The sequence below is a fragment of the Piliocolobus tephrosceles genome, chromosome 8 (genome assembly GCF_002776525.5).
Source record: "Piliocolobus tephrosceles isolate RC106 chromosome 8, ASM277652v3, whole genome shotgun sequence".
Lineage (NCBI taxonomy): Eukaryota > Metazoa > Chordata > Mammalia > Primates > Cercopithecidae > Piliocolobus > Piliocolobus tephrosceles.
The window spans coordinates 9,957,989-9,973,070 of record NC_045441.1 but is presented as its reverse complement, the minus strand read 5'-3'; the positions used below and the strand labels follow the sequence as shown (position 1 = coordinate 9,973,070).

Below are 15,082 nucleotides of genomic sequence, written 5' to 3'. Positions count from 1 at the left end.
AGTTAGAGAGATATGGAAAAATAAAAAGCCCAGCAGGGAGGGGTTATTATCTTTCTGTTTGTTTTGTTTTGAGACAGGGCCTCGCTTTGCTGCCCATGCTGGAGTGCAGTGGTGCAATCTCAGTTTACTGCAACCTCCACCTCCCAGGATCAAGTGATCCTCCTGCTGTCAGCCTCCCAAGTAGCTGGGATTACAAGTACACACAACCACACCCAGCTAATTTTTAAACTTTTTGTAGAGATGGTGTCTCGCTATACTGCTCAGGTTGGTCTCGAACTCCTGGGTTCAAGCGATCCTCCTTCCTCGGCCTCCCAAAGCTCTGGGATGACAGGCATGAGCCACTGCGCTTGAATAACTTCATTCAATACATTCACTCACTTGTTACTTCAACCAACAGATATCTCCAAAATACCTGATTATGGAGTGCCCACTATGAATTAGAAGCCCTTGTCCCCCTGAAGGGTTTTGTAGGCAGAGAAAGAGCTGCATGTGAACAATCTAAATTAGACAGTGGGGCCGGGTGCAGTGGCTCATGCCTGTCATCCCAGCACTCTGGAAGGCTGAGACGGGCGGATCACTAGAGGTCAGGAGTTCGAGACCAAACTGGCCAACATAGTGAAACCCCGTCTCTACTAAAAATAGAAAAAATAGCTGGACTTGGTGGTGTGAGCCTGTAATCCCAGCTACTCGGGGGGCTGAGGCAGGAGAATCACTTGGACCCAGGAGACAGAGGTTGCAGTGAGCTGAGATTGCACCACTGCATTCCAGCCTGGGTGACAGAGACTCTGTCTCAAAAAAAAGAGAAGAAAAAGTTAGATGGTGATCAGAGCTGACAGGCATGACAGGCAGGCACTGCTGAAGGGGGTGAGGTCTGTGTGTGCGCCTCACTCTGCTGCCTCATGCCACCAGCCTCTCTCTAGACTCAGGGGTCTGCTGCACCTTGGCTTGCTTTGGCTGTTTTCTTCGAATAAGTGGATGGACTATCCCTAACCTACGATCACGGGAGGCAACATAGATACGGCTATTTCCAAGTGTGAAGAGATGTTTTCTGAGTTGGTCCCTGAGCAAAAATATCAAGCCCCGAGAGACCCATTCCCCAGCCCCCAGGAGCAGGGAGGGACGCCGTGGCCATCTGCCCAGCCATGTACCCGGCCTGCGCCATCTCCCTCCTTCTCCTCTTCTCCGGCATGGGCTTCGTTGCTGTCCTTGGGAGGCCAACCTAACCCACCGAAACAGTGAAGAGGAGGGAGGAGCAAGTCTCTTGTTGCAGACACTGCTGCTCACCAAGGCTGTGGGGAGCAGAAGTGACCCCTGCCTTTCTGGGGCTGTGACTGCACCAGTGCAAAGAAGGAGAGATCAGGTCTGAGGGAGGAGGCTTGGCCACATGGCTAAGAACCCGAGGCCCGTGTGTGTCCGACCGCAGAGGCAGATGCTCCACCTTGGGGTTAGGAGCTGGGAACAGGCCGTTCTCCCTACAGTCACCGCTCACATGGACCACAGTGATCTCTCCTGCCACCGGCCCCCTCAGCTGCTGACTCATGCTCCCCAGGGTTGGCAGAGGCGCCGGTCCAACTGGCTGAGTCATCAGAGGATGAATTGCAGAATTCTTATTCAGGCTGTCACCGGCAGCCGAGGGCCCTGCTCCCCCGCCAAGTCATTCAAAGCATTCCCTCCCCCGTTGTCACTGCGTCTCTGTCTCAGTCTCTGTCTTGGGGGCCTTGAACAGGATGCCAGCAGGGTGCTTGGGGTGTCTCTGAGCACCCCACTTAGGTCAAAATTCCAGACCTCTCCTAATAGGGACAGGGGCCTGGTTTATTAGCACGGGGCAGCATCTCAGATCTTTTTTGTTTGTTTATTTGAGACGGTGTTTCGCTGTTGTTACCCACGCTGGAGTGCAATGGTGCGATCTCGACTCACTGCAACCTCTGCCTCCCAGGTTCAAGCGATTCTTCTGCCTCAGCCTCCCGAGTAGCTGGGATTACAGGCATGCGACACCAAACCTGGCTAATTTTGTATTTTTAGTAGAGATGGGGTTTCACCATGTTGGTCAGGCTGGTCTTGAACTCCCAACCTCAGGTGATCTGCCTGCCTCAGCCTCCCAAAGTGCTGGGATTACAGGCATGAGCCATTGTGCCCGGCTTAGCATCTCAGATCTTATTTCATCTAGTCACTCATCTTATAAATGAGGAAACAGAGATACAGATAGGCTCAAGTGACTCGGCCAGGATTCGAGCTGCTTGAGAAGGCAGAGAACTGGGCATTGGATGCTAGGAAGGGCAGCTTTGGAGTCAGACAATTCTCAGTCTAAATTGAAATCGACTTATTCTAAGCAAGCCTCACCAAGCCTCGGTTGGTTTTCTCATCTGTAACAGAATGTGAAGGCTTCCGGGAGTTAATGGATAGGTAGCAGGCGACGGCAAGATCTCAGCCACTGCTATTGGATCTCCTGTATTTGATCTCCTGAGATCATTCCTCTTCCTCTTTGGGAAAACTTGGAGGGGAGAGGAAGAAGCCTTTTTTGGGGGCTCTTGGATATCAGGTTAGGGGAGTGGGTTTGGCCAGTAGGCAGATGTTCCTAGAACCCCCGCCCCTGCAGGGAGGACCCCAAATGCCATATGCTGGAAAGTACCCACAGATGCAGCCAGATGCAACAGCTCAGGCCTGTAATCCCAGTGCTTTGAGAGGCCGAGGTGGGCGGATCACTTGAGCCCAGGAGTTCGAGAGCAGCCTGACCAACATGGCGAAACCCCATCTCTACAAAAAAATACAAAAATTAACCAGGTATGGTGGGGCCTGTAATCTCAGCTACTTGAGGGACTGAGACAGGAGAATCGTTTGAGCCCTGGAGGTTGAGGCTGTAGTGAGCCGAGATCGCACCACTGCCCTCCAGCCTGGGTGACAAAGTGAGACCCTGTCTCAAAAAACAAAATAAAAAATAAAAGAAGTGGGCCAGGCGCGGTGGCTCACGCCTGTAATCCCAGCACTTTGGGAGGCCAAGGCGGGCAAATCACAAGGTCAGGAGTTCAAGACCAGCCTGGCTAATATGGTGAAACCTCATCTCTACTAAAAATACAAAAATTAGCAGGGCGTGGTGGTGGGTGCCTGTAATCCCAGCTGCTTGGGAGACTGAGGCAGGAGAATTGCTTGAACCCAGGAGGCGGAGGTTGCAGTGAACTGAGATTGCGCCATTGCACTCCAGCCTGGATGACAGAGACACCATCTCAAAAAAAAAAAATCAATTAAAAAAATTAAAAAGGGAAGGTACCCACAGATGCTTGTTTGGCCCCCTCAAACCAAAAAATAGACAAAGCCCCATGTGGTGGGCACAGCCACCATGACTTGGGTCCCTCATGCACGTCCTGCACATCACAGCTGCATGTGCCCAGGCGGAGCCCTGCACAGGTCAGCACGGGCCAGATCACCTGCTGGTTCCCACCCAGGGTTGGCTGGTTCCCACCCAGGTTGGCATGATTCTGCAATGTCTGCAAGGAATCTGTGTGGCCACCCTGGGAGCTACCTTCCACTGGGTGGCGTTGATGACCTGATTTCCTTCACTATCTGGGCCTGGGTGTTAAAGGTTCCCCGTATCCAGCTGGGCGCGGTGGCTCACACCTGAAATCCCAGCACTTTGGGAGGCTGAGGCGGGCAGATCACCTGAGGTCAGGAGTTCGAGACCAGCCCGGCCAACATGGTGAAACCCCGTCTCTATCAAAAACACAAAAATTACTGGGCGTGTTGGCACGCACCTATAATCCCACCTACTTGAGAGGCTGAGGCAGGAGAATCGCTTGAACCTGGGAGGTGGAGGTTGTAGTGAGCCCAGATCACGCCACTGCACTCCAGCCTGGCCGACAAGAGTGAAACTATCTCAAAAAAAAGTTTCCCTGTATCCATAAACCTTTCTGAGAAATGGTTCCAATTTTTCAAAAGAACTTTATTAAGAAACAGAGGAAAGATACAAAATTCCCATCTGAGAAAGTTTCCCATTTTTTCAGAAGAACTTTATTAAGAAACACAGGAAAGATACAAAATCCATAACCAAAGGAATTGAAGAGTTTATAGCACACTGGGTTTACCCCATGGCAATGTAGAGAAATGGGCTGGGCTGGTGCTCAGTCACTAGGCACCGACGCCCTGATTCCTCATCTTCAACCCAGTGTCTCTTGGTCGCTAAGCCAACCAGTTCCAACTTTCTCTGGAGACAAGTCAGGCTGCCCTCCCAAACCTCCTTCCTAATCTCTTTATACACAGGCCCTCTTCTATCTGGTCCCTAAGATTTCTCACCCAGCACCTCAGGTGAGATCGTGTCTGATGTTGCTGTACTTTACACACTGCTCCAATCACAGGAGTCTGCCGTTTCTAGAAAATCTATTTTGGCTCCTGTCCTGATCCATTTCATAAACTGCATTCACAGTCCAGTTGGGTAGTCTAATTTTGCTTCCTTCTGTCAAGTTACCTACTTTCCCAAGTCTGCATCTGAACTTGGCCTTTCTCCTGCTAACAACGTCTCCCTGGGTACTCTCTCTGGCAGTTCTTTACCCCAGCTCATCCAAGACTTTCTCCCCAGTACAGAAGTCTGCACTCCTTTCCAATCTCTCACTTAATTTATAGGATAGCCCTAGTTCTCTGCTTACCTTTCAAGGAGAGGCAATCAGAGACCTTGATCTTGGCACTTACCTGTCCAACCCTGCCCAGCTCAGGTCACCAAACTCATCAATTTCCTTGCAAAACTTTTGACTTCTGCCTTGGACTTTCGCCCCTTAGAATTTTATTTCTGCAGATTTAGAATATGGCATTGCTTTATAGATACCGTAATAATAAGGCTATAATAGAAGGAGAGTTACTCCCTTTCTAAATGATATTTTCTCTAGACTCTTAAAAGATTGGGCTACTCTTGCCATTTTTCACTTTTTCTAAATGTCTACAGTCATGGGTCCTTAACTAATACAGTCTGATTCTTAGCTGGCTTTTAGGAATGGCGTTACATTTCAGCAAGCTGGCCGTTGGTCCCTTTTATTCCTGAAGTCACCGTTGTGACTTCAGATATGGTTTCTTCAAGTAACGGCTGGAAAGCAAAACAAAATGGTCTCCTCTAAAGGAGAAGCTGATTTGCAGGAAGCTCTACTCCGGTGTTCCCGAGCTTTCACCACACAACACATGTACCTAACATCCCCATACATGCTTATGCTGATGGAGGGGTATCAGGTGGGTACAAGTCAGTCGAACCTTTTCCTAACCAATACCTTGGATTTGAGCTTTATGGTGTCCAAAATACTTCTCTACATTTCTCATGCAGTCCTCACAGCAGCTCTGTGAAGTGGGCATGTGGATGTCATCATCCCAATGTTCCTGATGTACAAACTGAGGCTCAGAGAGGTTAAGGAACTAGACCAAGATCACACAGCTGTTTAGTGCAGAGCCAGCACTCAACCCAGGTCTCTGCTCCCTCATTCTCTTCCCATTTCTTGGCACCAAGAATATGAAAGAGGTTTCCTACTTCCCTCCTCTCTACTCAAACAGGATTTTCTTTTCACTGGTCCATCCATGCACAACCTAGTCAGTTCCGAACAGGAAAAGGAACAATCTATCAAGTTAATTGTCACAATCCCAGGTGTGGTGCAGTGGGCTGGGGTGAAACACTTTGCTGTATCTTTCATGATGCTCCTGATTTCTCTCTCTCTCTCTCTCTTTTTTTTTCTTTTTGAGACAGGGTCTTACTCTGTTGCCCAGCCTGGAGTGCAGTGGTACGATCTCAGCTCACTGCAACCTCTGCCTCCTGGGTTCAAGTGATTCTCCCACCTCAGCCTCCCGAGTAGCTGGGATTACAGGCACCCGCCACCACGCCCTGCTAAATTTTGTATTTTTAGTAGAGATGGGGTTTCACCATGTTGGTCAGGCTGATCTCGAACTCCTGACCTCAGGTCATCCACCCACCTCAGCCTCCCTAAGTGCTGGGATTACAAGCGTGTTCCTGGTCTCTTTGCATCTGCGATATAACTAGGAACTCTGCCTTAGTCCTAAGCAGGGCTTTCTATCAGGTCCCCAGGCCACCCAATTACAGTGTTGGAGACTTTACCTCCAAATTATGCTCAAGGCAGCACTTCCCATCCATGTTTCTCATTTTTCCAGTGTCCTCTGCTGCTCCCACCCCCTCACCTCTTTACGAAGAAAACTTAATATTTCCCTCCATCTTACAATGCCCTGTGGATTCTTACAGCTTCCTCAGAAGCCACTTCGCGTCCCCATCTCTAGGGCACCTGTGGGACTATCTTCTTGCAGCCAGGTGACGCTTCATTTCTGAAGGTCTCTATTCCTGCTGTGCCCCCTGGGTGGGCCACATGGCCAGAATCATTTCACCAGGCAGGACCACTGCCCATGGCTCCCATGCAACTCCGGAGAGCTGCTGTTTCCACCCCAAGGAGTATGATCCCCTACACTACACAGTTCCTGGTTACCCCCTCCACATGCACAGAAGCGGGACATCTCGATCTCATCCCCCCCCCCTTCCCCCCCCCCCCCCTTAGGAAACCAGGTTTCACAATCAGAGTTCAGGTGGCACAATCAGAGTTCACTGCAGCCTTGAACTCCTGGGCTTGAGCAATTTCCCACCTCAGCCTCCCGAGCAGTTGGGACTACGGGTGCATGCCACTACCTGTGGCTAATTTTAATTTTTTTTTGTAGAGATGGGGTCTTGCTATGTTGCCCAGCCTGGTCTTGAACTCCTGGCCTCAAGCCATTCTCCAGCCTTGGCCACGCAAAGTGCTGAGAGAAGAGGAGAGACCACTGCGCCTGGCCCAGTCTTATCTTTTTTTTTTTTTTTTTGACGCGGAGCCCAGCCTTGGGAGGCAGATGCTGAACCGTGTCCACAGTGCCCCCTACTGGAGATTCCCCACAAGCCGAGGTTTCGGAGGTGGGAAAGCTTTGGAAAGAGTCCTACCATTGTCTCATCCCTTTCTAGATATTAATTCACTTCACAGACATTCACTGAGCACCTACTATGAGCTATCACAGTGCGGGCTCTGCAGACAGAGCTGCAATGAAGACGGACGCCGTTCCCCGCGCCCCCTTCATGTAGCTGATCGCTATTCTAATTGGTCTCCTAGAAACTCCACTTGGTTTCCAGTTGGTCTGAGTTATTTGGTGAACTCAACAAAACTTCCAGACACTCCAAGATAATTCGATCACCTGGCAGGGGGGACCTGACCTTTGCAAACCTTCCCAGAGAGGTTCCTTGGTCTGCCGCCCTGCCCCAATGGCCCTGCCTCCTGGCTGAGAACCAGCCAGCTGGGATCCTCCTCCCTGGCTCCTGCCCCTTCTCTCATAGGACAATCTCATTTGTTCTGACACCTTCATTCTCAAACCCAGCAGTTATTGAGTATCACTTATAAAGGTGTATTTCCTTGAAGCAAATATTCAAGCATGTATGTTATGTAATGGATAATAGAAACTGAAGTAGAAAGGTACACGTATGGATAATAGCACAAAATAACGAAAAACAAAACAAAAAACCCCAATCTCCCAAATCAATGACTATTTACAAATTCCAAACCTATTTCTACTCAGTAATTATTCAGACGGATGTTTCCCTCGTTACTATTACTATTTGATCATAATTCCTGATTCTCCATTTTTGAAGATTATGACTGTATCACATAACTATTTCTTCTCAATAGTTTTCATAGTTGTCATACATAAAGAAAGGCTCATTCCTCTAATAAACCACAATCTAGTTAGCTGTCACCCCGCAGCTGAACAGTTTCCAGTTCTTGACTGTAATATAGAGAGCAGCCTCAAATGTCTGTATGCAAATAGTTTTTCTCTTACATTACTTTCCCGGAATGTATTCCCCAAAGTGAGACAACCTATTCTTACAATCATTTTTGTCATTCTTGCAAAGTCTTGCCAAATTATTCTCCAGGAAGCATCGTTTTTATAGTGCCAGGAGTCTATTTCTCCACAAAATATTTTTAACATTTATTTTTGACCAACGCAAGCGCATTTAATTATTAATTTATTATTTTTTTGAGATGGAGTCTCACTGTGACACCCAGGCTGGAGTGCAATGGCACGATCTTGGCTCACTGCAACCTCTGCCTCCCGCGTTCAAGTGATTCTCCTGCCTCAGCCTCCCCAGTAGCTGGGATTACAGGCATGCGCCACCATGCCTGGCTAATTTTTGTATTTTTAGTAGAGACGGGGTTTCACCATAGTGGCCAGGCTGGTCTCGAACTCCCGACCTCAGGTGATCCACCCACTTCAGCCTCCCAAAGTGCTGGGATTACAGGAGTGAGCCACTGCGTTGGGCCTTTTTTTTTCCTTTTTAAAATTATTATTATTTTTCATTTTACTAATCCTTGCCTGCATACATTTCCTCCAGGGTGCAGAGCTTACGTGGTTCTTTGACCAAATACTGTTCTAGTCACCGCATGTATTACAGACCAAGCTTATCCTCGTCAATCAAATCTACACGGTTTTCCCAGCTTCTTGGTTTTCTTTCTTTCTTTTTCTTTATTTCTTTCTCTCTTTTTCTTTCTTTCTTTCTGTCTTTCTCTTTCTTCTTCTTTTTTTTTTTTTTTTGAGACAGAGTTTCATTCTTGTTACCCAGGCTGGAGTGCAATGGTGCAATCTCAGCTCACTGCAACCTCTGCTTCCTAGGTTCAAATGATTCTCCTGCCTCAGCCTCCCAAGTAGCTGAGATTACAGGCACCCACTCCCACGCCTAGCTAATTTTTGTATTTTTAGTAGAGATGGGGTTTCTCCATGTTGGCCAGGCTGGTGTCGAACTCCTGACCTCGGGTGATCCACCCACCCCAGCCTCCCAGAGTGCTGGGATTACAGGCATGAGCCACTGCACCTGGCCCTTGGTTTTCTTATAATCTTCATTATTCTTTGCTGTGCCTACCTTTGTAATTTTTAGGTAATTGAATGTGCCCGCCCAGACTTTGATGATGTCCCCCACTGTTTCAAAAAACAAGAAATGGTTTTCCCAGAAAGGGATTTTCTTTTCCCTCTACCCATGCCCTGCGCGTTCCATCTGGACTTGTCCAAAATCCCTCTGCTTCCCACGAATGCCCCACTGTCCACAGTCCCTACGTTAAGACCCCCTTCTGCCATCTCTCAGCACCCCCTGGCTAAAAACATTCTCCAAGCCTACTTGCCTCTTCAATTCCACCACTGCCACCACTTATGAAAAGGTCTGGTGGTCACAGCCCACCTCCGACAGGTTCCTCCCTTCTAGTTTGATGCCTCTATTCATCACAGCCCTACTGCACCTTCCAGGTTTTCTTGGCACCCCCAAGTTCCCCTTGGCCTGCAGGGTTTAGCTGTTTCCCCAGCAACAGCGGCCCAGAGGACAACTTCCTTCACCCCCTAGTTCAGCCAAGTGAAGGCCAACACATCTCAAAAGGAATTTTGCTGGAAAATGAAGAGAAGGCAACACATAGACTCCGGGAAATGGAAAGGCACTGAAACAGAAGTGTTGGAGCCTAGAGATTTTTCTATCTTGTGTACCTCTTCCCTCAGACTGGCTCCGCGGCTGCATGGAGAGCTCCCCTACTCAGAACTTGTTTTTTTTTTTGTTTCCATTTTTTTTCACACTTGATCTTAGCTGAGAAGTGATGGATAACCTGCTTTTTCTGTTGTTTCTGTGTGTGGGTGTGTGGTTTTTTTTTTTTTTTTCGAGACAGGGTCTGGAACGCAGCGGTGTGATCATAACTTACTGCAGCCTCAAACTCCTGGGCTGAAGGGATCCTCCCACCTCAGCCTCCCGAGTAGCTAGGTTGACAGGCATATGCTACTACACGCAGCTAATTTTTAATCTTTTGTAGAGAGGGGGTCTCACTATGTCGCCCAGGCTGGTCTCAAACTCCTGGCCTCAAGCAATCCTGCTGCCACAGCCTCCCAAAGTGCTGGGATTACAGGCATGAGTCATCGCGCCTGGCAGAGTCAATTTTTTTTTTTTAAATATTTAATCTTAGCCAAAGGCTGAGAAGCAATGGAGAACATGGGTTTTTGGACATTAATTCTGCCGGCTTTGGTTTTCCAGTAGCCTATTCTCTTCACGGCCTTTCAGCCTAATACCTCTTTGGCCCCAGCTGCTGTCTGCACTTGCAGCCCTCCTGCAAGCCCACCCTGTACTGCCACTGGTGGATGCCGTGGTTATAGGAGCTTCCTGCCTGTGGCTGGCAGAAGAGGCCATTTACTGCCCATTTGAAATCTCAGGCCTCCTCTGACTCTGTAGGACCCTGTGCCAGTCTAAGGGGGGCCAGGGTCTCAGCTCTGTTCCACAATGCACATGCCTGACCCACCCTGGGCCCTTATTTGCCCCAAGACTCTCCCTCAGCTACTCTATCAGGAATGGTTTTGAAGAATGCAAATCAGGACAGGCTCACAAACCTCAGAAACCTAAACTATATAGCAGCGCTGGGGGTGGCAGCAGCCACCCACAAAAAGCAAGAGGCAGGTGAACCCCCAACATCCCCTACCACCCACTTGCCTCCTCTGCTTCTGAGAGTTACGGTCACGCCACCACCCCTGGTCCCTATTCTCATACACTAGAGGACGGGTTAGCAGCTTGGCACTCCATGTTGCGAAGTTGCCAACCCCTGCCCTTCAGGAAAATGTCCTCGGCCGCCACCTCCCATGGACAGCTCTGCCTCCTTCCTGCCCTCTTCCTCCCCACTCCCTCCCACCCTAGTCATAGCCCCTTTAACTGTCCGGAGAACGGACCCGAAAGACGTGGATGGTCCCGTTACTGAGGGACACAACCAGGTACCTGCCATCCACCATGGTGGTAACCCGGGGCTTTTCCAGGCCGTGGTAGGCTGTCAGGAAGTCTCCAAGGAGGGACCCCTTCGGGTCCAGGATCACCACCTTGTTGACTTCTCGAAGGGTCAGGAAGATGTAACCCTTCTTATCCACAGACACGGAGCCCGGCTGGCAGCCATGCAGGCCTGGCCCCTTGTACTCCCCAACCACCTGGCCCAGCCCATCACAGATTACCACGCTATTCTGCTGCCAATCCGACCCCACGAAATGCCCCTGGGGGCTGGTGGTCAGAAACACCAGTGCCCGCAGGCCCCGGCTGGCCTTGCCCCCAGGAATGAACCGGGTGGCCAGGCTGCCTTCCATATTGTACACCTCCACGTGGCCCGCCACGCTGACAGCCACACGGTCCCCGCTTGGCAGCGCTGCCACCGCGTGGCTGGCCTGGGAGAGGCTCAGGGCCCGGCGCCACTGCACCTCGCCGTCGGGGCTGATGAGATAGAGCCGTGCACCAGCGGAGAAGGCCACGGCGCTCTGCAGGGCGGCCACGCTGCAAGGGGAACAGCCCTCAGGGACTGGCACGGTACCCTTGTAGTCGCCGTTGAGGGAGAAGCATTTCAGCACCCGATTCTGCTCATCCGCCACCAGGATCTCCCGGGGGCCGAAGGGACACAGTCCAGTGATCCGGGGGGACCGCTTGTCCCCAGGCATCCGCGTGGGGAAACTGCAGGAAAAGATGGGTCTGGGGAGGAGGCCAGAGCCGTCCAGGTTCGGGCCCAGGGCTGGGCTGGGCTCCCGGGAAATTGACTTGAGCCTGCCTTTGAACTTTTTCTTCTTGTTTGGTCTGCCACCCCTGTGGGGCTGGGGTCCTCCATCCTCGTGGGGTATCTGGGCCCTGTCCTCCTCCAAGGTCTGGACTCCGTCTTCTCGGGTTGTCTGGGCTTTTTCCTCTTTTGGGGTCTGGGCTCCATCTCTGGCCTGGGGTTGGACCCCACCCTGTCTCTCTGTCTTCGGTGCATCCTCTCTCCTGCTCTGGCTCTCCTCACCTCCCTGGGTACCAGCTCCGTCTTTCCCACCATCCTTCTGGGGCTGCTGCTCCTCAAAGGACAGCTGAAGCAGGTGGCAGTTCTTGTCCAGCAGCCCAGGATGGAGCTCCAGCTGCGGGAGCAGGCAGGGGGCCGGCCCCGGTGCCCAGGGGCAGTCCTGCAGCTGCCGGAGCCGCTGCGCAATCGCCCCTTCCAGGGAGAGGATCTCAGCCTCTCGCCCCAGGCTGAGTACCCGGCGGGCGAAGGCGGCCGCCGCCCGGGCCACCTGCTCACGGCCCTCGAGCTCCGCCAGCCTCTCCCGAGCAGCCTCTTCAGCAGCCTCCACGTGGGCTCGTAGCTGCCCCAGCACCTCCTGCTTCTGGGCCAGCAGGGCCCGGAGGACGCCCTCAGCCGCCTCCTCCACCTGTGTCCCCACCCGGGCCGCCTGCTCCCGCAGCCGGGCCAGCGCCTCCTTCTCCATCCTCCGCGCCGCCTCCAGCTCCACCAGGTTACTGTCCACACCGGCCAGCAGCTCCTCCAGGCCCGGCCTCCGGGCACGCACAGCCTCGGCCAGAGGTAGGCAGGGGTGGTCCAGGTGGGGGTCTAGGCGGCACTCTCTGCACAGCAACTGTGAGCAGGGCTGGCACAGGAAGCGCAGTGCCTCCCCGGGGTGCTGGGGACACTGGGCCGCCTGGCGCTCCCGGGCCTCCTCATCATACCATCCCGCCCTGTAGCCCACCAGGTCCACCACGCGGTGGGTGTGGGTCTGGCGGGTGCAGCGGTGCCCGTCGGCACAGGCCTGGCACAAGTCGTCGGCACAGTCCAGGCACCGGGCCGTGGCCGGCCCCCCGGCACTGGTGCCACCCACCAGGGGACACAGGGCACAGGCTGGCTTCCCGGCACGCAGGTCTCCACAGGCTCGGGCCTTCACCAGGTCCAGCAGCCCATTGACGAAGAAGTTGGTCTTGAAGGCGGCCACACCCTCAGGTGGCACGGGCACCGTCTCGCGACACTCGGGGCAGCGGATGTGGCTGCCATCGGCCAGCTGGCCCAGGCAGTCCTGGCAGTAGGTATGCAGGCAGGGCAGTGTCTTGGGTGCCTGCAGCTGCTCCAAGCAGATTTTACAGGCCAGAAAGTCGCTGCTCAGGGCCTCTAGGAGGGAGGGCGAGGACCCATGGGAAACCATGCTGCAGGCAGAGGCATCAGGATCAGAGTTGAGAACGCACCTTCACCAGCTCACCATCTAGCTTCTACCCCGCCCCCTCACCGTCCTCCAGCCCCACGGGATCCCCAGGGCTAGGGGCTGACCCAAATGGCCGGGAAGGAACCTAAGGTCTCACCTGAATGGCCAGGAAATTCCTTCTAGTCTTCTGAGGACTTGGGCCACTTGCTCCTGAGCGGAGGAGCTATCCTCCTCCTTCTCCTCTTCCTCTACTTCCGTGTGTACATCCAGCAAACGTAAAAATGTCAGTGCTACTTGTTGGCTCAGACCTGAGAGAAATGACAAGACCAGGAGTCCCTGGCCTTAGCTAATAATCGAATCCTCAGCGTCCCCAGTTCACAGGCCTTGTGGCAAATGTGGTGCAAGCCCTCCTGTGTGCACAGGTACCGGGGTCCTGCTGTATGGGGTGCCAGGGTGCGAGGGGCAGGCAGTAAGGACACAGATGGGGATCCCAGTGGGCAGAGATGCCTAGGTCCTGCCAGTTAGGATAGGATCTTGCAGTAGTTTAGGGGGCTTTAATCCTCCAAGCCCCATACAACTGCCTTCTTTTTATTTTATTTTATTTTACTTTTTAGCAATAGGGTCACCCTCTGTCACCCAGGCTGGAGTGCAGTGGCGCGATCATAGTTCACTGCAGCCTCAAACTCCTAGACTCAAGTCTCTCGAGTAGTTGGGAGTACAGGCATGTGCCACCATGCCCAGCCTTTTTTTGTTGTTGTTTTTTTTTTGAGACAGAGTCTCACGCTGTTGCCCAGGCTGGAGTGCAGTGGTGCAATCTTGGCTCACTGCAACCTCCACCTGCCAGGTTCAAGCGATTCTCCTATCTCAGCCTCCTGAGTAGCTGTGATTACAGGTGCGCACCATCATGCCTGGCTAATTTTTGTATGTTTAGTAGAAACGGAGTTTTGCTCTATTGGCCAGGCTGGTCCTGAACTCCTGACCTCAGGTGATCCACCCTCCTCGGTCTCCCAAAGTGCTGGGATTATAGGCATGAGTCACCACGCCCAGGCACCCAGGCCATTTTTAAAAAATTATCACTTTTTGTAGAGATGGGGTCTTGCTATGTTGCCCAGGCTGGTCTCCAACTCCTGGCCTCAGGCGATCCTCCCGTCTAGGCCTCCCCAAAGCATTAGGATTACAGGCATGAACTACCGCGCCCGCCTGGCCATACACCTGTCTTCTGCTAGACCTGGGGCAGTGTCGTGGGTGGTGAAGGCCCCACTTCCTGCATCCAACAGTTTCTAAAGGGGATTCTGGAACGGGCAGAAAAAAGGCCTAGGGGAAGGGCTGGCCCCCTTCCGGCTGCTGGCTCACCCTCGGATCGACTTGGCCTTGGCTTATCTCCTGGAGTTCTGTTCTTTTAGCTTTTCCTGCTGAACGCATTCCAGAAACCTCTGGAGGGAGGGAGTCTTGAGCTCCTGGCACAGTGGCTGAGACCTACTTGTTGGGCAGACTTGGTGGAATGTCCCCTTTTCTGGGGCCGGGAGACCTCAGAGAGTGGGACGGGGTCTTTCTCGCGGGGACCTGTGGCCACGGAGCGGGAGGGAGGCGGGTGCAGTTTCCCGCCTGCCCTCTCCTCCTGCCTTCCGGGTGCCTCTTCCCCACCGCGCTCCCCTCCCTTCCTCCTCCTCCCGTGCTCTCTCTCCACTCCCCTCCCCCTACTCCCTCCGCTCAGTCCTTCCTACAGCTGTGCCGCCCCCAACCCCTTACCTAGCCAGAGCGGATCTTGGCCTCTAGGATGGCGAGGGGGCCTGGGGCCTGGAGGCCGCTGTTGCTGGGTGCCTGAAAAAGAAACAAAACTGAAACTAATTGTACTCGTGGTGCAACTTCCGTCCCAGCCGGGGACACACCGACTCGCCTCGCACAGCCTCAGGCCCCGCCTTCCCCTCTACCCGGCCCTGTCCTCTCCCTCGGAGGCCCCCACCCCAGCAGTGGGCAGGCTTGGGCTGGAGTCCACCAGCCAGGTCTGCCTGTCGGTCCAGCCTCAGGGCTAAGTGTGTGTATGTCATAAACGGAACTACCTGAGGGCAGGTTCTCTGAGTAGAGGGTGGAGGGTCACAGGGTTTATTTG

General features: G+C 52.8%; 1 protein-coding gene across 3 annotated transcripts; it reads right to left on the bottom strand.

Moving 5' to 3' along the window:
- Positions 1 to 8,335: 8,335 nt before the first annotated feature.
- TRIM56 (tripartite motif containing 56) lies at positions 8,336 to 14,872 on the bottom strand. 3 transcript variants are annotated; one of them, XM_023194472.1, is made up of 4 exons: positions 14,722 to 14,869; positions 14,326 to 14,535; positions 13,130 to 13,280; positions 8,336 to 12,976 (listed from the first exon to the last, which is right to left on the bottom strand). In XM_023194472.1, the coding sequence occupies exon 4, from the start codon at positions 12,973 to 12,975 to the stop codon at positions 10,708 to 10,710; it is 2,268 nt and encodes a 755-aa protein (XP_023050240.1). In that variant the 5' UTR covers position 12,976; positions 13,130 to 13,280; positions 14,326 to 14,535; positions 14,722 to 14,869; the 3' UTR covers positions 8,336 to 10,707. The 3 variants fall into 3 exon arrangements, with proteins under 3 accessions (XP_023050240.1, XP_023050241.1, XP_023050239.1); XM_023194473.1 differs by having other exon boundaries at positions 14,326 to 14,405; positions 14,722 to 14,777; XM_023194471.1 differs by lacking the exon at positions 14,326 to 14,535 and having other exon boundaries at positions 14,722 to 14,872.
- Positions 14,873 to 15,082: the final 210 nt, after the last annotated feature.

Excerpts from the sequence above, each read along its gene's own strand:
- TRIM56 (XM_023194471.1), bottom strand. The coding sequence starts at position 12,975 with ATGGTTTCCCATGGGTCCTCGCCCTCCCTCCTAGAGGCCCTGAGCAGC.